We start from the raw sequence: 21,453 nt of genomic DNA on the forward strand, positions 1-21,453 counted from the left end.
GCCAGAGGGTGGCAGCGTAGCTCTCGCAGATACCCTGCCATCCTCACACAAAACCATCATGTCGAAGACCAAAGTCATCATTGCAGGTGCAGGCATCGCTGGCCCAGTGCTAGCCGTGTTCCTCAAGAACAAGGGATACGACCCCATCATCTACGAGAGGACCGATCATCCGACGGTCCACGGCCTAAGCCTGGCGTAAGACACTGAGACACTGCAGTGAAAGCGTGACTGACGCGCACCTCAGTCTGCAGACCAACGGCCTAAGGGTGCTCTCCCTCCTTCCGGGGTTGCTCGACAAAGTCGTGGGCGGGAATGTCCAGCAACTGATCCAGTACTCCACACTGCCAGAAGACCTGGGCGAACTCACGCGAAGCGACGGGCCTGCCCGCGTCAAGGCCGAGTACGGTTTCGGTATGAGAGGCGTTGGCAGGGTCGCGTTCCACCACACCTTGCTCGAACACGCCAAGGAGAACGGCATCCCGATCGTCTTCAGCCACCAGCTCGTTTCCTTCGAGGAGACGGCAGACTCCGTCACGGTCACCTTTGCCAACGGGAAGTCCGACACGGGCAGCTTCCTGGTCGGATGTGACGGCCTGCACAGCAATACGCGTGAATGTCTCTTCGCGAAGCAAGAGCCGACCTTCACTGGCCTTGTTCAGGTACGTCCACATGCGACACGAAGAATGCGTACCATTTTGATAGATATTCGCAGACCGGCGGCATCTCAGAAACCCCAGAAGAGCTGCTCACACCTCCTGTTGCGGTCAACATATACGGCGATGGGGCGCACATGATAGCATACCCCATCAACACTCACCAAACCTCCTGGGCGTGAGTACTGTAGCTGTGTTTGACACGTACTATGTTTGACAGCGACTTCTTGCAGGATCACCACGCAGGAGGCTGAGGCCAAGGAGAGTTGGCGAGCCATGGATGAAGGGGCGCAGGAGGTCTTCAGACATGGGCCTTTTTCTAGTTGGCCGTTCGGAGCTGGGCCGTTGGTGGCAGGCGGAACGAACATCGTGAAGGTGCGTATCCGTCCATGTTGAGTCACGGGTGAGCAGTTTAATGAGACGCTCTGATACAGTACGGCATTTACGACCGACCCAAGCTGCAATCATGGCACAAGGGAAGAGTAGTCCTGCTAGGAGACGCTGCTCACCCTACGAGCCCGGTGAGTCTCGTCCCGCGGGAGGTGTATGAGACTTGGTCAGACTCACCTGAACTATGTCGCAGCATCTCGGGCAGGGGGCAAACCAAGCGTTCGAGGACATCTACCACCTCGTACGGCTTCTGCTCCAGCACAACCCCGACGCTGCCGTGCCGTCAACCGAGCTTCTTGGCAAGGTCTTCAGCGAATACGAGACGCTCCGAATCGAACGCACCACGGCGCTCGTGAAGCAGGCCCGCCACCAAGGCGAAGTTCGAGTTGTCAATGGCGTCGAGGAGTGCAAGAAGCGCAACGACCACCTGCGCACCCAGGACGACATGTTCTCCGAGGGGAGATACCACCAAATCATGGCGTACCCTTTCGCGATTGGCCACAGCGAGATCTAAGACTTGCCTAGGCCGCTTTCTGTGCCAGACGTCGCATACAGAAGTTTAGGGAGCCTTTTTGTATAACAAATGTGAATATAACAACGCATATAGGGCCCGTCGCAGCAGTTGCCGAACTCGAGACATCGCAGTTGTGAGCAGAGGGACCGAGGTCATAAGCGCCCAATGGTTGCGTATTGGCTCGGCGCCGGCATCCTCGCTTCTCGCCCTCCTCCCATTCAAATTCATTCCGTGCAAGGCTTCCGACTCCCTCCATTGACCGTGGCTCCCATGAGGCCAGCGCGATAGAAACCGTATATATACTACGCCGCATCCTGCGGCGAACCCAGGACGTCAGGCATGAAGCTCTCCATCCCGTTCCGACGGTTACTTCCCGCTTCCCCGAGACACTGGACCGCTCGCCATTACTCGACTTCGCCATCTACGCAACCTTCTAGTACCCAGTCGAGGTCAGCTATGCCTTGGGTTTTGGGCGCGTTGGCGGGAGTTGGCGTCATCGGCGGAGCTGGTGCGTGAACTACAATGCTATGATGTCACCAGAAGGGCTAACTCTTGAATGCACGCCCCAGGTTACGCTTGGTACCATCTTTCCGGCGCGAAACGCGTGGTCGATGTGGCAAGGGCGGGCAAGCAGCGCTACGACGAAACGAAGGGCAGCATTGCCGAGAAGCGAGAGAAGGCCGCGGTCATGAGCGCAGCTGCGAAGGAGAAGGCAACCAATCTCTCAGACCGCTTGAAAGGGCGCTACCGTGCGACGGCATCGAAGGAGCAGGATGCAGTGCGTGATTATGCATGATAGGAATGTACATACTGACATTGCTTGGCTAGGACTCCGTTGATGGCGCGGGAGGAGATACGAAGGAAGACCGCCCACCTTCGTGAACACCCCCACGCCTCGTACTACGTGCCTTGCTTTTAATGGTGAACCGCCGCTCCCGGCGCTATCCTGCTTCTTTCTGGCCACCCCTACTCAATACATTGCGTTTTCGCACACCGTAGCAAGAGTTAAGTCTGCCTCCTCGGCGATACTCCCAGTCACCGGGACGAAGGTGGACCGAGGGGCACATTGGACATGATAAGAAATGAGCAAGAAATGCAATGCAGTTACTGCTCCGATGAGACTAATAGCGCCTGGTCGCAGCTGAGGCCCCGGTGACCCCAAAGTACAGCATATCCGCTACCTTGATCACGTATACTCAACCCTCAGGCGCTCGATCTCTTTCCGATGGTCAAACACTCAGGCAGCCGTTTTGTCTATCTTGGCCTCTTCGCGCACGTTTATATGCCTCGTGGTCCCGCAGCCCATTGTATGCGTACTTGGCTTCCCCAACTGTCAACGAAGACAGTGCACGGAAACGCTCAAATTCGCATATATAGCTTCCGGCGAAGTGGAATCGGAGTCGCTAGCAGTTGTTCCCCCCAGAGAGTGAGCCACCCGTATAACTTTCTCACCTCGGACTAATGGCGCACCCCTTATAGCACTAAATGTGGTTGCTTTCTACTGACCACCTGGAGCTGGTCCATTTCGATCGTTTCGATCAAGTTCCTGGCGGATATGCGATACTCTCGCACGTCTGGCAGGCCTCGGAGCAATCGTTCCAAGAGGTTCAGGAACTGCAAATTGCTGGCACGCCTTACGACGACCCTATTCTGTCCGCGAAAATCCGTGGTTGCGTGCAAGCGGCCAAGACGCACGGTCTCGACTGGCTTTGGATCGATGCGTCCTGCATCGACAAGAAGAGCAGCGCAGAACTCTCGGAGGCGATCAACTCGATGTTCAGCTGGTACGCTGAGGCCCAGATCTGCTACGCCTACCTCCAGGACGTCCCGAATTCTTGTCTTCTCAATTCACCCGGCTCCGCTTTCAGAGCGAGTAGGTGGTTCACCCGCGGCTGGACGCTGCAGGAGCTCATCGCGCCCCGATGTCTCGTCTTCCTGTCCTCCGAGTGGACACATCTAGGGACCAAGGCTTCTCTAGCGCCTCTCCTCTCGGAGATCACTGGCATAGATATAGAAGTCCTAACAAACCGGAGGGAGCTGCAGCAAGTGAGCGTCGCACGCCGCATGTCATGGGCCTCCAAACGCCAGACCACAAGAGTGGAGGACGAGGCGTATTCTTTGATGGGGCTCTTCGGTATTACGATGCCTACGATATACGGCGAAGGCGGGGAGGCGTTCAGACGGCTCCAAGAACAGATCATGAAGCACTCGTCGGATCAGACCCTTTTTGCATGGGGACAGGTGCTACCCCCCGACTTGACACGGACTTGCCTGAGCCGCGATATCGGGAACGCCATCGGCACGCTCCTCGCGCCGTCTCCCCATGCTTTCGTAGAATCCGTGGATTATCGATCAATTCCTCCCTCCAGGATGGCTAGTGCGACGAGCCACAGCATGCAAGTCCCTTCCGGCGACTCCTTCGTATGTGTAATCACTCTTATTGAGAAGTGTATGGCCTAACTGTCTATAAAGTACAATCCTGATTTCACCGTGACAAATTCCGGCGTGCGGTGCCAGCTTGTCATCGTCGACTTCACCCCGTTCGTGCTTGCTGTGCTCGGTTGCGAGACCGCTTCTGGAGACTGCGTAGGGCTGCTATTGCATCGACGCCACGATGTGCCTGACGACAACGGCCGCCCATTATACCTGGTGGGTGCCATAGCCAATAGCCCTAGCGAGCGTTCGGAGCTTCCTTGGCGCGGATGGGCTTCGGGGCGGAAGTCTGAGGGGTATCGACTCCTGCGCATCAATCCATCCGCTATGGCCAGCCTTGTCGAAGGCAACGTTCCTGCGGATGAAACGGACTCCCGAATGATCGGAATCTTGAGCAAGCTCTATATCGCCCACAGTCTTTCCCTCATTCCTAAACATCCGTGGCTCCGCCTACTCGAATCCGAAGCACGGCGCTTCGTTCTTCCTCCCTGGTTTGCGACCCAACTGCAACGACATGGCTTCGAGCTCGCGCTGGAAGATCTACCTGGCGGACCCGCCCATCAACGCACTATCAGTCAGTTCCCTCAAACGATCTGCTTCTCCAATAAGACCAAGGGCGAGACCTTTGTAATCCAGTTGGAACAGCATCGAATCTGGCTCTGCGCTTCCGTTTGCATCCGAACGCCTTCACACCTCGCCGACTCTCCGCGCTACCTGCCCCGTCTACTCAATTCCGAACGAAAGCTCCCGGCCCCTCGTGCCTTTGAGGAGGAGTCCCTCAGTGACGGGTCCCACCCAAGTTCTTTACAGCACTGTGTTCGCTTCTGGACCGACGGGTCGAAGAGCTTTGGGGACTCAGACAGAACAGTCCGGCTCACTTGCACCCGCTGGCCGACCCCTGACTCTTACTGCCTTGACATAGCCATCGAAGGTCGCGTTTATGTTCCCGAACCCCGCGGGCCGCACGGCTCGCTCCACAAGAGCATTCGGCACATGTCCCTCGGGCCTGAAACGCGAATGCGGGGCAGGCCGCGATTAAGCACCCACAACTCCCTGCGGCAGCAACGACTCGTACGCGCCATTCATGCAGTAACCGCCACGTTCGTCGAAGAACGTCGTCCGACGCTACTCGAAACGGAGTCCCTTCAACTCACGGCCGCTGACCCTCCTAACCCTGGGCTCGTGCAAGGGCCCTCGAGTGAACTCCTACCGACTACTCCAAAGACCGGCGGATCTTTCATACCTTTCCCAGAACGCTATCCATGGCAGTATTGAGCTTAGTTCGTCGGGAAGGTGAATGAGTTGAGGAGATGGGAGATGGCGCTGCCCCGGGGTCGTACAGTCAAGTGTTCGATCTCGCATTTCGTCATGCCGTAATCTTACTTGAGACTTCTTCAGAATACTTCTACATCACTCATCGGCACCCAGCTGCCAAGGAGAAAGACGATACATCAACATATGTCGGGTAGCGGCCCCAATATATTCCGCGTTGGCAATGGTGCGATACAAAACTCTTTCTTCCGGCGTCAGAGAGTCAGACCACTTAAAAGATGCCTAGTATTGCAAGCGCCGAGCACGATGTTATCGCACTGAAACTCGATGCGTGTGTTCCTGAGTTGGGGACGGATATTGTTTTACATAGTGACGGATATAGAACAATGAACGAATGATACTTAGCGAAGCACAACCGTACACACCGGATGCATCAACCATTAACAAATTCACAGTGGCAACGCACCAAGGAATATCGAAGTCCGTTGTGTGATATTGGAGTCACACGCAACAGCTTGGATTGAGGTGCACAAGGGAACTCTCTACCGGTCAATTCTGTGAGTGGCCGTGCGGGCTGGAGATCTGTACGTCCAGGGAGAACACAGCCAGGTAGTGGGCATCTCCATGGTAGTCGCATGTCAGGGTCAGCCACATCGTCCTCCCCTCATCAGCGTTGCGCGTAGGTAAGACGAAGCGCTTCCGGCGCGCTGTCCCGTGCACACCGAAGACCCTCCAGTGTCTGGTATGCGCGTCGCGGTCGCCGCAGGAGATAACGGGATCGTTAAGGCCCAGGGGCTCATCCGGGGCGTCCGGAGACGGCTTGTTGCGCTCCGGGAGGAGGAATCGTAGATAACGAACGTCGCGGAAGACCCGCCCCCACCATTTGACGTGATGCGGGTGTGGATCCCGTTCGCCGCACGGGTTGGGAGCGCAGGATTGCGCGGACCTAGGGTCCAATGTGTCCACCCCGACGGCGCATCCACGAGGCGTTTTAGCGCAAGCCTTGAGCCACCATGTATCGTCGGGCCGAGGGTCGGCGTGAACGCAGTCGCAGGGCCAGACGTGGATAGTGATCGTATCGGACTCGTCGTCATCCCTGACGAGCAGAAGAGTGTACACCGAAGAGGATGAGGGGGGGCTTGAGGACGAAGAGACGATATAGCCGGCGCGCGTCAGAAGGGCCCAACTGTGCTTGCTGAGATCGACACGGTAGGGACGTTTGTTCGAGCATATAGGGGAGGCATGTTCGGGGAAGCGGCCGTTGAGGGGAAGGGAAGCCCGTACGTTGGGTCGGTAAGAGATGTACACCTCAGCAACTCGCACGTTGAGACGGGCTGGAATTTGTGGCAGACAGCGTGTTGATGCCCGACTCCGAGCGGTGGAAGCGTGGGGCAGCGGTATGCGAACCATGCGAATGTAGAGGCGCGCGACTCCCTCTTCTACCAGTCTCGCAGTCCCAGGTGGTGCCATTGGTCGTAAGTGTTTGGCGGTCGCGATTTGAAACATCATAGGGTTGAGCGTGGCCCCGACCGAGTAAGCGCCAGCAGGAGACTCCTCCCTCAACACTAGTGCAAGGAGACGTCCTTTGGCGTCCTCGCACGCGAGAGGCACGATCTGCACCACGCGCTGGTCGCGATCCCACCCAGTGGAAGGGAGTTTCATGAGGGGGAGTGTCGTTCTGATGCCATGCGGCGTGAGGCTGTATTCCGGAGGAGGCAAGACGACCCCACCTAGCCTCCTTGTGATCTCCTGTCTTGAGACCGTCCGGATGCCGCCACTGTGGATATAGTCCGCTGGGGAGGTTGCGAACAGCACCGAGCTCGGATACATGTCCCCGGCTGAGGACGTAGACCGAGTATAGCACCATGCGAAGATGCTTTGATCGGGAATTTGTTTGAGTATTTCTTCCTGGAGTCGGACGAATGCGAGCGCACCCTCGCCATAGATAGTGGGCAAGTTGACGCCAAAGATGCCCAGAAGAGAGTACGCCTCGTCCTCCTTCCTGGTGGTGACGCGTCCCGAGGCCCAACGCATCCGCTGGGCGACGCTGACGGATTGGAGGGACTGTGTGTGGGTGAGGATTTCCCTGTTCACGCCGGTGACGGCCTGGATCACGTCGGAAAGACCGTCTTTGCCACCCAGCTTATGCCATTCAGCAGAGACGAAGATTACGACCCGCGGTGCTATAAGCTCTTGGAGTGTCCAGCCTCGAGTGAACCATAGACTGCGGCGGAACTGCGAATTTGGGGCGTTAGGGTTTTCATCGCTGCTGACGTCGTGAAGGAACGCGTAGCAGACAGTGGACTGGCTGTACCACTGGTACATCGAGTTTATAGCCTCAGATAGCTCCGCACTGCTGGTTTTGTCGATGCAGCAGGAGTCGATCCATATGTAGTCGAAGCCCTCTTGGAGAGCGTACTCGCAAGCGGCGCGGATCTTGGGAGAGGCCCTGAGGAGGATCTCGTTGGCATGGATGTCGACCTCGACTAGGGCGCGAGCTGGGCGGATTTCTTCCTGCAATGCTACCAGGTTTCCATAGGTCTGTTCTCCCTCTTCAGACCAGACATGAGAGAGGATAGCATAGCGAACTTTCTCGGGATGGTCAACCCAAAGAAATCGACCTGTTCGTGTGTCGAGGAGACGCATCACCCTGCAGACGTACGGTGAGCATAGCTTACTTGAGAATGAGGATGCAAGAACGTACCGCGAATGCACCTATCTCTGTCAGCTTTGCGCGGGGTGCTTAGTAAAAGAGCAACGTTAGGTGGGGCCGGTATGCAAGCAGAACACTAGATGAGGGAGACGATAAGTATATGTGTCGCCCACGATACAGCGCAGCAGCAGCTCGAAGAGGTAGCTGATGCATGATGTTTGAACATCCAGGTATTCGTGCAGCATGAAAAGCACCTAGCGTGTGGCGGTAGCACAAACCGTAGTGTGCGACGCTGTGCTAGGCAGCGTCCTGACAGACCCGTGGGAACGCGGAGTTGCAATATCCAAATATCCAGATTCCACGGGCGTCTATGCTCATGATGCCTGCCTTTGCTCTTGTGCTGCTGCAGGTCTTTCATCTGCTACGTCCACCTACTGTTACTTGATTCTGAAGGCTCTCGACAACTGAACGCCTCTGAGCCTGGTATACGACTCCCAGTCCATGCAGGCTGAACAAGACGACCACAAGTCGGACATAGAGCTCTCCAATGGCCCGGGTGGCTTCCATCCCCTCTTCTCCTCCCCGGACGGCGATGTCGTCCTAGGCTCCAAAGAGCGCGTGCTCTTCCGCGTACACTCCTACACCCTCAAGACGACTTCGGGATGGTTCCGCGCGATGTACTCGCTCCCGCAGAAGAGCGCCTCCGCGTCCGGCGAAGTGTCCCCGGCGGACACGATCTACGTCGACGAGGACGCCCCGACGCTCGAGGGGCTCCTGCGCATGGTCTGCGGGCTCCCCATCCCGCGGCTCGACTCGTACGACGTCATCGAGCCCATCTTGCACGCCGCGGAAAAGTACGACATGTCCGGGCCGATGTCCATCGTGCGCGCGCTCGTCGTCACCCCGCCGCTCCTCTCCGACCCGCTGCGCCTCTACGCGATCGCGTGCCGCTACGGCTGGCAGGACGAGGCACTCATGGCCTCGCGCTACACGCTCACGCTTGAGCTGCACGCGCCCGAGCACCGCGGCACGCTGCAGAAGCTCGGGACCGACGCGCTCCTCTCGCTCTTCCAGCTCCACCGCACGCGGCGCGAGACTCTCCGGCGACGGCTCGACGACCCGCCCTTTGTGAACGACGGTGGGGACACGTCGTGCTCGAACTGCGGCTCGCTCGTCGACTACCACACCTGGCGCGAGCTCAAGTACGTGATCATCATGGAGATGGACGCGCGCCCGCTCGGGGACACCGTGTGCAGCCCCGGTCTCCTCGAGTGGCCCGCCGCGCGCGCGTGCTGGAGCGCGAAGTGCATCAACTGCGACCGCGTGCTGTACGACAAAACCCTCACGATGCGCGTCATCCGCGAGTGCATCGAGCAGCTTCCGACCACGATCGAGTGAGTGCGCCGCCTGCTTCTCGCGCGGTCGTGCCGTGTTGACTGTCCTTCGGGGCGATCAGGCCTCTCCCACCCCCTTATCCTGCCCCTATACTTCCGCGTAGTGTGTCCGAGTAACGGCGTTCTCCCGTATTGCTTTATACGCTCTCTTGCTCTCGGTTTCGCGACAGGAGGATTTCCAGGGATCTGTGGACTTCGGTGTATGTTATACCTGTATGATGGGAATGGATGTATAGATAGTTTCTCCCCGCCCGCACACAGGCGATGCCGCTTTTGCCACACGACCTCAACGATGTACTCGGTGGTTGGCTGCCACTACCTCCTCGGTACAGTCATCGAAGCTTGCGGCACGATCCACGCCAGTCATCTAAGTCAACGCGGGTTGCTACCGCAGGTATGTCTGCATCACGCCTGCGCGCGTTGGGTGTATAAGATAATAAATGCGGATCTCATGATGATTATGGAGTTTTACGTTATAGTGTAAGGAAGAATAAGAGAATAGAAAGTGAACAAAGCGAACGAAAGCTATCCTTCTCCTACAGCCAGCGACTTTCCAACGACGCCCCCGCTTCTCATACTCTGCTGTGCCTTAGCGCGGTTGATGAGTTCGATGAGCCGGGTGCGTGAGGGAAAGGGATCGCTGTCGGGAAGCGCGTCGGAGGGTGTCTGGGCTCGTGCGTCCTTGGGGCTGGGAGGGGCCTCTTCGACGGCGCGTCCCTTGCCCTTGTCCAGCCGTGTTGACTTCGCGGGGGTGGGGAACCGGCTGAGGAGAGCTATCATCCGGTCGCGCGCCGGGCTGGATGCGATGAGCTCGGTGGTTTCGAATTTGAGCCGTGAGGTGGTGCGTGCGGATCCGGATGCGAGATGGCTGGTGTCGAGCGAGGAGCTGGGTTGCGGGGCTCGCCTGCGGGTGAAGCTGGGGGTGGTGTCTTGGGAGTTCCACTCCGGCGAAGCGATGCCTACATTCTCCGTACGGTCTCCGTCCGAACGCGTGGTCTCCGTGGGGGTGTGGATCCGGTTGCGGCGGTCCAGGATGCGATCGCGCGCCGGGGTGGATGAGGTGATCCCCGTGGTATCGAAGGCGAATCCTGAGGTGCTGTGCACGAGTTCGGGGTGGCTGGTGTCGAGCGGGGAGCTGTGTTGCTGGGCGGGCGCGTCGAGGACCTTGAAGGCGGCCTTTGCAGCGGGTAGAGTGGGCTTGAGAAGTTCGAAAGAGAGGTCGAAGTCCTCTGAGTCGGAGCCCCAGTCCTGCTCGGTGTTGTTGTGGGCTGTGGGTGTCGGGCTTGTGAATGTGGGTGAATTGCGGGATGGTACGCCGGGGGTGCATTTATTCCCGGCGTGATCGCGTTGGTGGAGGTTTGCGCTGGGCCTGGCGGGGGAGAGATAGTAGCCTTCTTTGAGGAGGAAGGCTCGGAGTCGACGTTGGCCCTCGCGGAAGTCAGGCAGAGGGGGCTCCTCGTCGGCCGCGGCGTGGGGTTCGGTTGTGGTAGGGTCGAGAGTAGTGGTTGTGCAGGGGAACTCCTTCGCCACAGAGAGAGGGGTAAGTGTGACGTTGGCGTTGTGCGTGGTGTCGGGGTCCTGGAATGTGCTCTCGACGGGGTCGTCGATGACCGCGTTGAAAAGAGCCTCCACCGGAAGGCACTCCTCCATAGTGGTGGACCCGTGACGCTCCTCGGCGACATCTACCTCGACTTTGGTGGGTTGCGTCGACCGGCTGCGGTTGTAGTCGGACACACGAAGGTGTTCGACGGCCGCGCCAGTCTCAACAAACACCACCGGGGTCGAGGCGGATGGGGTCGAAGGTACGTACGTAACCGGGGGTTGAGGAGCACATTCCCAGATGAGGTCCTCGATCGACGCGGGGGAGAACAGGTGCGCGATCGAGGTCCGGAAGCGTTCCTCCCTGGCGGCACTGAAGGGGGAATCCGTCCTGCACAGCGCGTATTGCGCCGCTTGGCGCACCTGCGCGCGGATCCTCTGGCGTTGTTGTTCAGCGGCTTTCTGGAGAGGGAGAGTCGAGTCGAGCCCGTCAGCCCCGTTGTTGGTCATAGGGTACGGACGAAGGTGCATACCTTCTCGCGAGCGCTGTCCCTCGACATGCGTATGCCCTTGCAGATGATAGTGACGAAGACGGGCATGGTGACCAAGACGGCGGCGCCAAAGAGGGTGCGCCAGAAGAAGTATACATGCTTGCTTCGGTATTCTAGTGTCGAGTGGGTGTTGTTGGACATCTCGATCGACGGGGCAAAGAACGCATCGAGGTTGGGACGAGCGAGGTTGAGGTGGTCAGGAGGAAGGACTGCGAAGCCGTCGCCCAGGAATGCTTCCGTAGATGCATCCAAGGTCAGGCGCATGTCCAAGCTGGACCAGGAAGGGTCAGCTGTCTCATTCGAGGTAACGAAGTGCGTAACACGTACCCAGTGAGTTGTAAGAAGGCCACGTTGAACGAGGATATAGACGGGTGACGGAGGTGAGCCAGAGAGGAGAGGATGTCGAAGGAGGCGTGTTGGAGAACGCCCAAAAGGGCGACGAGGCAAGAAATCAAGACTGTGGTGAAGATCATTGTGGTATGAGGGAGAGAGAGGAGCTGCGCCCCGCCAGATTTATATCACCCTCGGGGGATCGGGGGCTGGCAGCTGTGGCGGGGGCGGGGGTCAACCACCACACCTTGTTCGCTTCGTCGCGACATCTCCTGTCACCCTCCCGCCTCACGATCGCCGGTAACTTGAACCGAAGAGGTTCAGATTACCGGCGATCGTGGGGCGGGAGGGTGACCGGAGATGTCGCGACGAAGCGAGTAAGGTGTGGTGCCGGGGTATTCTATGTAGTGTTAGCTCCTGGCCGTACTGCGTACCAGCGACGAAACCGACTCTGTCCGGGATCATCGCTGTGTCAAGATTCCCAGCTTAAAGGCGGCGGGGACACGTTTGCTATGCCGCATCTTCTAAAACATAGGCATTAAGAAACGTCAGATCGAGGGAACTGGATCAAGTCTAGAAGGCGAACACTCACTCTGCTTCTCCGGCGTTCGGGGCATTAATGTCACGGTGCTCGCATCCTAGCCAATCCTGGGCTTCTGACGGTTCGTAACTTCGTGTTCTCTGCCGTCTTCGTTCGGGACCGCTACAGCCGTCCTTCTTAAGGCTAGACCTGGATACGGGTCGATCTCGCAGTCGAGAATATTCGAATTTACACACGTGTGTGGGTCCGACTGGTTGCTGCATTGCGAGCAGAGCACTGGTATCATTACAACCTACTAGCCATATGGCCACCGTGAGTCAGTCACTAGTCGGGCGAATCGGCTTCAAACTCACCAAAGCAGTCACAAGAAGCACATACGAGCATACGCGCACTACATAATCGTACAGCCATCGTCCTTCCTCTCCAACCCCCTCGTAATGTCGTCCGCGCGCAACTCGCGCCCGTTTCCAGACCGCTGGCCGTCCAGGTTGACGATGAGCACTCCAGCATTGTGCTCGTCAAGCTCCGCGACCAGGCCGTGTCTGAAAGGTGGGCATGCGTTCAGAATAGGCAGTGAGCGTGAATGTACAAGAGATAATGCACTTTTGCATGAGCTCCTCGATGGCGGGCTTCAGTTTCGCCACGCCGCCTGACGAGTGCAGGCCTTTGCCTGAGGAGCGAAGTTAGCAGACGTTCGTATAGGCACACAACGCTGACGCTGACACGCACCTGTAATGAAGCGGATTTTGGAGTCGCCTCTCGCTTGCGCCTCCTGGATGGACCTGTCGGTGTAGCGTATCGCCTCCTTGACATACAGCCCATGGAGGTCAACCTCTCCAGGTTGGCTATCCTGCACAGATACTCGCCTCAGCCTCCCAACGACGCGTCCTTGTTCCGCACAAACTCACCGTGTTGTTCTCTGCCGCACACGACGCGTCCAAAAAATCAGCTCGCCCCCTTCCCCGCCCTCGAAGAAACGTGCGAACCTCTGAAGATCCACTCCGACGCCTGCTCATTCAGCCTCTCCATCTCCTGCTGCGCCGCCTTGCCCTTGTTCGAGAGCTCCTTCGCTCGCGCGCCGTCCCCGCGCTCGTACGCCTGGTGCGCCTCCTCGAAGCTGCGCGCCATCTCGTCCCCCGCCGCGTTCGCGCGCGCGCGCAGGTCCACGTAGTGCTCGTTGTGCTGGTTCACCTGGTTCGGGTCCTAGCCCGCCCAGACGCGTCAGTATCACTTCCCCCTGCCCCAGGTACGGGAACGCGTCGCAGGGACAAGGGTGCTCACCGGACGGCCGGGCGACCAAGGACGCGACGGCGGCGGGCTCGCGGGGTGGCTCGGGGCCTGCGACGGCGAGTGCGGCGTGCTCTGTCCACTCTGTCCTTGTCCGTTCTGCCCTTGTCCCTGCGCATGCTGGTCATGGTGCTTCTTGTGCTTCTTCCCCGCAGGATGCTGCTGCCCTTGCCCTTGCTGCTGTTGCTGCTGAGGTTGCTGGGGATGGTGCTGAGGCTGCTGCGAGGGAGGGTACACCGGCGTGGGCTGCTGCGACACCTGCGGCTTGTGCGGGACGGAAGGCGGGAGGTAGACGTCGGACTCGTGCCCGGACGGGAGCGGCTCCTCCTTGATGCCTCCGCAGAGGCATTTTGCGACTGCACCGAGTAGCTCGGACAGGAAGCTCATCGTGGTGGTCAGGCGCGTGCGGGTGTGAGGTCAAGAAGGGCGCGCGGGGGATGGGGGGAGGAGGATGTGGCGTCCGCGTCGAGACCGCCCGATGTTTAAAGCGACAATTCCCTGCCCCGCAGGCACGTTGCGTACGTGCTCGCGGAGGTCCGCGTCGCCTGAATACATAGCCATGGCGGAGTCGTACACGATGCATAGATCGCAGCGTGCAGGAGCTAGCAGACGGACGTCATGGATCATGACAGCGGTCATGGTGTACCTGGGGGTGTGAAAATCACAGGTAGATGGCCAGCCTTGGCACTGACGTCGACAAACAGTACACAAAGAGAAACATATGAATTGGTACGAGCACGTAACACGATACAGTAGATACCAGGGAGAAGGAGCACACTCTCCAGAGAACAAATCCCATCTTCTCCTATGTCGAAATCCACTTCGATGCAACAACTACCAAACGACGCCGTAAACTTTTCGCGAGCGTCCCTCGACCCCACCACACTTCGAGGACCAACCGTATTGACTGAACGTAGGGGCGTAGATAGTGCCCAGACGTCCAGCGAGAAAGGCTCGTTTAAATCTCCATGCCCACAAGGACGTACGCAGCGTCTGTGGGGAAGACGGGCTTAGTGACGACCGTGCCGCCCACGTACATGAGGGAATGGAGGAGATCGCCGAGATCAGGAGAAGAGCGTTCCAAAGCAATGACGAGCGCATTGCACTCCAACTGCTCATCCGCAAGATCCAGCAAGGCGACAATGCTGGATAGGTATCAGCGCATGTCCTATATATATGTCGGAACGATAACTAACGTACCTCTCGCGCAGATTGACTGTAGCAGCACACTTGCCGTCGACGTAGAATGTCTTCGGGGTGCCGGGGAGCGAGAGCACGACGCCTTCAAAGGTAGTACCCTCGCCAGAGGTGGATATAGAGACGCTCTTAGCGTACGGAGCCGCACTCAGAGCGTTCCGAGGGAAGATCGCGGAGAGGAACGCGGATTGCTTCGCTCCGAGCGCCGACAAGCTCCCATCGCCTTCCTCCGGAGCGTCGTCCGGAGTCAACGGAGGGGTGGCCATGTCGGTTGCAGGCTGACGCATATCCGGAATTGCACGTGGAGCACTAGCATTGGGTAGGCCCACGGTGGGCAGCTCCGGCGAAAGTCCGAGAGGAGAACCATCCGAAGGCGGGGTAGGCGGGAACGGATACGAGCGGTTCGAAAAGTTGGTCGAGAAATGAGGCTTGGAACCGAAGGACGAAAGCGTGGAGGCAGCGGAGTCGGAGGAGTTGATGGAAGAGGTGGGGGAGGAGGAGAGCGGGGGGAGAGATGTACGCGCCAGACTGTCTGTCACCCAGTCTGACGACCCTCGGTCAGGAGGGCATTTTGCGGTAGGGGTGTCAAAACCGCCACTGCATGAGGAAAGTCAGGGCGAATAAAATCACAGGCACGGATAAGGCAGTGAAGGCGGAGACAAGATCACAGTCAGCGCACTGCAAGCAAATGAGAGAAGCAGATGTACTCACCCCGGGTCCCCCTGAGAACGTAGTAGAGTAGTAGTACATGGAGTCCGTGCCCTCCATGTGGCAGACTGCAATCACACTAGGAGTCATGTCGGTTATGAAGGCCCCATCTCCAACGGTTTGACGACCGTTGCTGCGGTAGACATGCAAGGTTAGCGAACTGCCGATGAATCTCCTCCCACCCTGTCTATCCGTACTGAGAAGTCCGGAAGAGAAGCGCATCGGACGGACGGGCGGGATGGAGGAAGACGGAGGGACGTACGCGGGGCGAATACTAGATTGCGGTTTCGAGATATTGGTAAAATTCATATTCGACATGGAGTGCCAATTTGTGTTCGGGGTGACGGTCTTAGAAAGGGTGTAGTGGGTGATGGAGGCGAGATTGAGTGCGAGAGCGATGGCAGAGGGCGCGGCGCAGCAGATGCTTAGCAAGAGACGGGTTGACGGTGGTGGCTGAGTCGGAGGCGGCTCGGACGAGTCCACCCTTGTGTTATCTCTCCCCGGCCGGGGTCTCCGTGGGAGCGCATAGCCACTCCGTCCCCGGACACCGCCCCACGTGTGCCCCGGTGCGTCGCCGCGTATGGGAAAACGTTCTTGGTCTCCTCCCCGTTCGTTCTCAAGAAGGCCAAGAATATGCACCGGTGAGTGCCTTCTCTTGGAATTGCGAAGACTGTCGCTCATGAATATGGTTTAATATACGATTTAGGGGCGCGTTATGAGCGTTTCTATGCGTCAGAACCGTCTCCTCGTCAAGTCCCCGCATTCAAACGAGATGCCGAAGGTGCGATTGGGAAGCATAGGGGTCACCGGATCCCCTCACCGTCAAGGCGTGCTTGACATCCGACCATCCGTTACGGCAGCGACGTCAGCAAGAGCTACTGCGAGAGTCCTTTAGTCGCGCGTGCAGTCAATAACCTCACGAACCGCATCCTAAAACTATGATATCTCGCACTCCAGGTGAGCATTGGACTGCAAGAATTCCCATATCTGCTTCACGGCGCTGCCTGCGAACGGATCTACCGGTTGCATGACCAGCCAGGCTGCGGCATTTCGTACATATCGTGTAATCAGTTCAAGACCCCCAAACACTATCCAAATCCAACGTAGAGGCCGACGCCACCGGGCTGGACAGTACAACATTTACTCCCTAGCACTTGAATTCCAGACAATGGACCTTCGTAAAAGACCGCGCGGCGTCATTGAGCTGCGCGCGTGGAGCAGACGTCTCTCGTGAAAATCAGCTCGTCGTAGTCCAACAACGCTTCGTGCCACTCGCCCACGAACACACGCGTAAGACCTCGACGCAACACGGCGGACACGATCTATCGAGGGGAGCAGTGGTATAGGCTAGCACTGCTATAGTCCAGCGAGCGAGCGACCCTGCCATCGTTGAGCACACCTGCGGTTTTGCTCCCCTCATCCAATTTGCTTTGTGATACATATTCGCGGATACTACGGGACTCTATTGCTCAAATTTAAAATATGGCTCGGGGCAGTGGTCGCAGGTGTAGTCAAACGGCTTCAGCCTCGTAAATCATTCTCCGCTACTATTACCAAAAACGAAAATGACAAACTTGCGTTATGCATGATAAGTATCTCAGTCGATAAACACGCTCCCTCTTCCTGGCCTCACGTCCCACAAAATGCTCATGCGCCGCGTTCGTTCGGGGGAGCACCCCTGTTCATAAACCTAAGACGTCCGGGCCGGCCGGGTAGCAGCATTTTGGCGCCGGAGAAGGATGCTTTGGAATTTGTTGGCGAGCGGATGCAAGTTGTCCGCAAACGTCGAGCAAGACTCGCGTCAGCTTCAGCAGGCCTGGTCTGGTCACCCCCCTTGCTCTTGCTTGACACATCTATCTATCTTCTGGAGCACATGTGGAAAAATGTGCTGAAAAACGCCAGGACCAGGACCAGGACACCGGCCCCAGTGCAAAGTCCCGGTATGTCCGTGTCACTCACGAAAACGCGTGTTTTTCTCATCGAAACGCGTGCAGCACTGGCACAAAAGCCCTCTGCATCACACGGGCGTAATTCCTGCCCGTATGCCACGCTTTCCACCTCGTTCGTTGAGCCGCAGCGCGGGATACCACCGGCACCCGCTCGATCCAACAACGCCCCCGGCCCCTCCAAACGCGGCCCCTTCCCCATCAGTTCTGGCCGCAAACCCGAGCACGCGCTCATCGAGGCTGTGAAGACCCTGAAGACGCCCCATCAACTCCGCCAGTTCTTCGTTCACCTTCTGGTCAATGATAACGTTCCCTCCCCTGTCACCATGTGGAATACGTTCCAAGACGCGCTCGCTCAGGACCTTATCGTCGAGAGTGGAAATGTGAACGTTGGCGTGAATGAGACGCTGCAGGAGATCCAGAGGGCGCTGGGAGAACACGGCAAGTGTCTCGCCGACTTCGGTCTCCCCGAGCCTTCCTTCCACAGCCGCGAAGTCGAGGTCGAACTAGCGAAGTGGAAGCCGGATGAACGTGTCTTGTCCTCGCGCTCCGCGACCGCCGTCTCTAAGCTCAATGCTGAGCAGTACCAGATCTACACCGAGATCATGGACGCGGTCACGCATCAGCGCCCACTTTGTGCCTTCGTCGATGGCAAGGCTGGTCGGGGAAAGACGTTCCTGGTCAACACTATCTGCAACAAGCTGCGGGCTGCCGGTCATATAGTCCTACCGACCGCAACATCTGCTTTCGCCGCGCAACTATACCCTGGGGGCAAGACTACGCATTCCGTATTCAAGGTATGTCCCGTTGTAGGCTCACGCTCGATTGGTGGTGGTAACTGTAATTACAGGTCCCCATAGGCGAAGAAAACGAAGCACTCACCTCTCCAATAGAACCGCATGACCCTAGGGGCGAACTGATCCGCGAGGCTTCTGTTATCATCTGGGACGAGGCACCTATGGCCAAGAGTGCAGTCTTAGCCTGCGTGGAGGAAACCTGTCGACGTGTTATGCGCAACGATCTCCCATGGGGCGGAAAGGTTGTGGTGCTGCTTGGGGACTTCAGGCAGACGTGTCCGGTCGTGAGGAACGGCTCCCGCAGCGACATCGTCAACTCCTCCATCATCGCGTCTCCTCTATGGGACCAGTTCAACGTGCACCGGCTCCACCAGCCCATCCGCAATGCAGAAGACCTCTCCTACGCGGACTACGTCGACCTCATCGGCGACGGCGCGGGGCCGCACATCCCGCTCGACATTCTGCAGACGGTGCACGACCAAGAGGCGCTCATCGAGTTCGTGTACCCGCCCGACGTGCTGCGCGACCCCGCGCTGTGCCTCAAGCGCGCGATCCTTGCGCCTACCAACGGCCAGGTGAACGCCTACAACGACGTGATCCTCGCGAGCATCGACGGCTACAACCGTACATTCCACGCCGCGGACAGCCTGCACGAGCCCGAAACGGTCGACAACACCGAGCCTGAGCTCATCCTAGAGGCCGCGCGGCGTACCGCACATCCCGGCATCCCCGCGCACGCCCTCACGGTGAAGGTGCATGGCGTGTACCGCCTCATGTGCAACTTCGCGCCGGACCGCGGGCTGGTGAAGAACACGCGCGTCGTCGTGATGCACATCGGGAAGCGCATCATCACCGTGCGCATCCTCCGCGGGGTCGCGGGCGTGAGCACGGTCGACGCGGAGGACGTGCTGATCTCGCGCATCCCGTTCACGACCGTGCTCGAGTCCGGGCACACGCTCGTCCGCCGCCAGTACCCGCTCGCGCCCGCGTACGCGACGACGTTCAACAGCTGCCAGGGCCTCACGCTCGACGTCGTTGGCGTGGACCTCACGCGGCCGGTGTTCTCCCATGGGCAGCTGTACACCGCGTTGTCGCGCATCCGTCATCGGACCCATGCTAGGGTGCGCGTGCGACGGGGCCAGACCAAGACCAGGAACGTCACATACCATGAAATCCTACCTTAGTAATGATACACCCCCACTCCCTACTGCTTGCTTAGTTTATCCTTTATAGTACACCTTTCAGTAAACTTTTTGCCAGGCCGGCGATTGCTACGCCGTACCAATAGAAGAAACTCGTCATCAGCAAACATGCTTCCCTACCTGGAATCTGAGGCTCCGCTTATGAACTACAGGCGTCGAGAAAAGCGGCATGGCATTACAGAGACCAACAAACGGCATATGTTAAAAGGAGTACTCATTAAGGTCGGCTGGTTTCCTCACTCCGTTCCAAGTCGATGCAAAAAGTGCGGTGTCTCCGCGACCTGCAGCCGCATTCGTGGTTAAGGCGGTCTCGGATGCTTCGCTTCCTGGTGCCTTTTCCTAGACCGCGATCCTCGGACTCGAACCACCTCCATTGCGGCCTCCAGCAGTCTAGCTCGACTCGGTGCTTGCCGTAGCTGCAGGAAGGGACGATTCCATGGTGCTCTTCGACTTCTTCGGTGCGCTTGGGGCCTCGGAAGGATCAAGAAACTGGTCGGCCTCCGCAAGCGGACGTTTCAAGCCGGAGCCCGATGCATTTCGAGGCTCCCTACTATCGGAAGAAGTGAGAAACATGACACGAGGAGCGTCCTGCGGTAAGTGACCACGCGCGGCTGCTTCCCCTGCGAGAATCATGGCGTTTCGTTGGGCCTCCGACATGTTAGGGGGGTAGCCGGGGGGTATAACGCCGACAGTAAGAGGCCCCGGGCTGGGGGGGTCGAGGTCTTCCTCAACATTGCATGGGATCCAATCCTTTTCTGGCCAACCGTCCAGTTCGAGAACGTCGTCGAATATTTGAAGAACACTGCAGTGCGTCAGAACCACTTCATCGCTGTCTTCCATGATGGCTAGGTTTTGCTGGAAGACTAATGCTTTGAACTTCTTCATAAGCGTTGTGAGGGGGGCATTGCCGGCGACGTCAAGATCACCCTTGGGGAGAGCCCAAGAAAATTTCATGGCCCATCCAAGCGGAGAGCTGTCACAATGCTTGAAGCGTGTTGCGCAGACTTGCTTTCCGGGCGTCATCCTCGCGCGCAGGGCACAGCGGGTATGCCGCAAGACCACCCACAAAATTAACCAGTAGAACGATTCTAGGTCATGGTAAGGACGATGCGTAACCGATGAGGTCCCGGGGTCGATGAGGTCCACAGCCATGAAGAAGTAGGACGCCTAAATAGCTTCGTCAGGAAATGTAGACGGATGTGAATAGACATGCTGCCCACTATGCGTCCTGGGAGTCGCGTGGCCTCAGCCCTACCGTCTGATACGTCCTGTGCCGCACTCCCAGTCACTCCAGCCGGCTCCAGGGAACTGTAGTCGAAGTCGTGAATGAGTCCAATATCGTCGCTGTCGTCGTCTACGTGATTGTCCAAATTGATGAGAATGCTGCCGAGGCTGATATCCCGGTGCAACACCTGAGCCTCTTCCCAAACCCGTTTATGACCTGCAGACCAACCAACGAATAAGCAAGTTTACGCTGTGAACTTATACCACATACAACACATACCTCGCATCGCACCTCTGATAGCCAAAACCAACTCACGCGTCGAGCTGAACTTCGTGAGAGGACGTCCGACAAAGTCATTGACACCTATCGTCCTGTGGTTGGGCTTCCGGTCCCAGAACTCTTCTCCCGTAGAGTATCGGCGCATGTTTAGTGTTGCGTATGAGTGGGTGGTCGGACTTGGGGCGATGGCCTGGCCACAGGGAATGAGCGTCTTCATTTATGTACTTCCTGTGAGCGAAGCTTGGTAGCAAGGATGGATTTAGCCACAAGCTAAGCGCGGCAGAGCTATGCTGTGTGGCCTGGCTGCGATGATGTACTCGGACAATCGGCCACAGCCCAGAAGGCCTTTGGCACACTCCGCGGGTATATATATGTACTTGTAGAGTACCTGTGATTGTTCGCCTTATCAGCTCGCGAGATAATGGTAAAAGACGATAAGCAGAGTCCTCGTACCTAAGTGGCGGATCGTTTCAAATGTGCTCATACATGCACGACTCACGTTCAAGTACTAGAGGTTTATGACATTCACACTTCAAGCTAGG

General features: G+C 57.9%; 12 protein-coding genes across 12 annotated transcripts; 7 read left to right on the forward strand and 5 right to left on the reverse strand.

The window, feature by feature from the left end:
- Positions 1-58: 58 nt before the first annotated feature.
- On the forward strand, positions 59-1,557 carry TRAVEDRAFT_114069 (FAD/NAD-P-binding domain-containing protein; the record flags this gene model as incomplete). The annotated part of the gene is made up of 6 exons (XM_008036175.1): positions 59-195; positions 245-659; positions 713-831; positions 887-1,028; positions 1,088-1,174; positions 1,237-1,557. 6 exons carry the CDS (start codon positions 59-61, stop codon positions 1,555-1,557), a joined length of 1,221 nt encoding a protein of 406 aa, XP_008034366.1.
- A 233-nt stretch (positions 1,558-1,790) lies between these two features.
- TRAVEDRAFT_26484 (uncharacterized protein) lies at positions 1,791-2,523 on the forward strand. Its single transcript, XM_008035367.1, has 3 exons — positions 1,791-2,065; positions 2,127-2,335; positions 2,386-2,523. The coding sequence occupies exons 1-3, from the start codon at positions 2,014-2,016 to the stop codon at positions 2,437-2,439; spliced, it is 315 nt and encodes a 104-aa protein (XP_008033558.1). The 5' UTR covers positions 1,791-2,013; the 3' UTR covers positions 2,440-2,523.
- A 519-nt stretch (positions 2,524-3,042) lies between these two features.
- TRAVEDRAFT_113632 (HET-domain-containing protein) lies at positions 3,043-4,017 on the forward strand (the record flags this gene model as incomplete). Its single annotated transcript, XM_008036177.1, has 1 exon — positions 3,043-4,017. One exon carries the CDS (start codon positions 3,043-3,045, stop codon positions 4,015-4,017), a length of 975 nt encoding a protein of 324 aa, XP_008034368.1.
- Positions 4,018-7,047: 3,030 nt separating this feature from the next.
- TRAVEDRAFT_78379 (HET-domain-containing protein) lies at positions 7,048-7,908 on the reverse strand (the record flags this gene model as incomplete). Its single annotated transcript, XM_008036179.1, has 2 exons — positions 7,048-7,698; positions 7,744-7,908. Coding segments are annotated over 2 exons (816 nt in total), but the record flags the coding sequence as incomplete, so codon positions are not given.
- Positions 7,909-8,416: 508 nt separating this feature from the next.
- Positions 8,417-9,313, forward strand: TRAVEDRAFT_34260 (uncharacterized protein; the record flags this gene model as incomplete). The annotated part of the gene is made up of 1 exon (XM_008035463.1): positions 8,417-9,313. The coding sequence occupies one exon, from the start codon at positions 8,417-8,419 to the stop codon at positions 9,311-9,313; it is 897 nt and encodes a 298-aa protein (XP_008033654.1).
- Positions 9,314-9,834: 521 nt separating this feature from the next.
- On the reverse strand, positions 9,835-11,856 carry TRAVEDRAFT_69167 (uncharacterized protein; the record flags this gene model as incomplete). Its single annotated transcript, XM_008036180.1, has 3 exons — positions 11,727-11,856; positions 11,382-11,670; positions 9,835-11,310 (listed from the first exon to the last, which is right to left on the reverse strand). Exons 2-3 carry the CDS (start codon positions 11,661-11,663, stop codon positions 9,835-9,837), a joined length of 1,758 nt encoding a protein of 585 aa, XP_008034371.1. The 5' UTR covers positions 11,664-11,670; positions 11,727-11,856.
- A 662-nt stretch (positions 11,857-12,518) lies between these two features.
- TRAVEDRAFT_26485 (uncharacterized protein) lies at positions 12,519-13,961 on the reverse strand. The gene is made up of 7 exons (XM_008035368.1): positions 13,552-13,961; positions 13,257-13,473; positions 13,179-13,189; positions 13,000-13,120; positions 12,874-12,940; positions 12,624-12,812; positions 12,519-12,562 (listed from the first exon to the last, which is right to left on the reverse strand). The coding sequence occupies exons 1-6, from the start codon at positions 13,942-13,944 to the stop codon at positions 12,662-12,664; spliced, it is 960 nt and encodes a 319-aa protein (XP_008033559.1). The 5' UTR covers positions 13,945-13,961; the 3' UTR covers positions 12,519-12,562; positions 12,624-12,661.
- A 554-nt stretch (positions 13,962-14,515) lies between these two features.
- TRAVEDRAFT_115120 (uncharacterized protein) lies at positions 14,516-15,780 on the reverse strand (the record flags this gene model as incomplete). Its single annotated transcript, XM_008036181.1, has 4 exons — positions 14,516-14,702; positions 14,758-15,351; positions 15,434-15,595; positions 15,725-15,780. 4 exons carry the CDS (start codon positions 15,778-15,780, stop codon positions 14,516-14,518), a joined length of 999 nt encoding a protein of 332 aa, XP_008034372.1.
- Positions 15,781-17,971: 2,191 nt separating this feature from the next.
- Positions 17,972-18,208, forward strand: TRAVEDRAFT_100995 (uncharacterized protein; the record flags this gene model as incomplete). The annotated part of the gene is made up of 1 exon (XM_008036182.1): positions 17,972-18,208. A coding segment is annotated over one exon (237 nt), but the record flags the coding sequence as incomplete, so codon positions are not given.
- A 107-nt stretch (positions 18,209-18,315) lies between these two features.
- TRAVEDRAFT_104020 (uncharacterized protein) lies at positions 18,316-18,519 on the forward strand (the record flags this gene model as incomplete). The annotated part of the gene is made up of 1 exon (XM_008036183.1): positions 18,316-18,519. A coding segment is annotated over one exon (204 nt), but the record flags the coding sequence as incomplete, so codon positions are not given.
- A 459-nt stretch (positions 18,520-18,978) lies between these two features.
- TRAVEDRAFT_113707 (uncharacterized protein) lies at positions 18,979-19,389 on the forward strand (the record flags this gene model as incomplete). The annotated part of the gene is made up of 1 exon (XM_008036184.1): positions 18,979-19,389. The coding sequence occupies one exon, from the start codon at positions 18,979-18,981 to the stop codon at positions 19,387-19,389; it is 411 nt and encodes a 136-aa protein (XP_008034375.1).
- Positions 19,390-19,797: 408 nt separating this feature from the next.
- On the reverse strand, positions 19,798-21,056 carry TRAVEDRAFT_43312 (uncharacterized protein; the record flags this gene model as incomplete). The annotated part of the gene is made up of 3 exons (XM_008035622.1): positions 19,798-20,574; positions 20,628-20,848; positions 20,912-21,056. The coding sequence occupies 3 exons, from the start codon at positions 21,054-21,056 to the stop codon at positions 19,798-19,800; spliced, it is 1,143 nt and encodes a 380-aa protein (XP_008033813.1).
- Positions 21,057-21,453: the final 397 nt, after the last annotated feature.

Source organism: Trametes versicolor, assembly GCF_000271585.1.
Source record: "Trametes versicolor FP-101664 SS1 unplaced genomic scaffold TRAVEscaffold_2, whole genome shotgun sequence".
Lineage (NCBI taxonomy): Eukaryota > Fungi > Basidiomycota > Agaricomycetes > Polyporales > Polyporaceae > Trametes > Trametes versicolor.

Bases quoted from the DNA above. Each gene is read 5' to 3' on its own strand.
- TRAVEDRAFT_26484 (XM_008035367.1), top strand. From the start codon at position 2,014: ATGCCTTGGGTTTTGGGCGCGTTGGCGGGAGTTGGCGTCATCGGCGGA. The intron at 2,066-2,126 runs GTGCGTGAACTA...TGCACGCCCCAG, and splicing joins TGGCGTCATCGGCGGAGCTG to GTTACGCTTGGTACCATCTT. The intron at 2,336-2,385 runs GTGCGTGATTAT...TTGCTTGGCTAG, and splicing joins CATCGAAGGAGCAGGATGCA to GACTCCGTTGATGGCGCGGG.
- TRAVEDRAFT_26485 (XM_008035368.1), bottom strand. From the start codon at position 13,944: ATGAGCTTCCTGTCCGAGCTACTCGGTGCAGTCGCAAAATGCCTCTGC. The intron at 13,474-13,551 runs GTGAGCACCCTT...TGGGCGGGCTAG, and splicing joins CTTGGTCGCCCGGCCGTCCG to GACCCGAACCAGGTGAACCA. The intron at 12,941-12,999 runs GTGCGTGTCAGC...TTCGCTCCTCAG, and splicing joins CAAAATCCGCTTCATTACAG to GCAAAGGCCTGCACTCGTCA.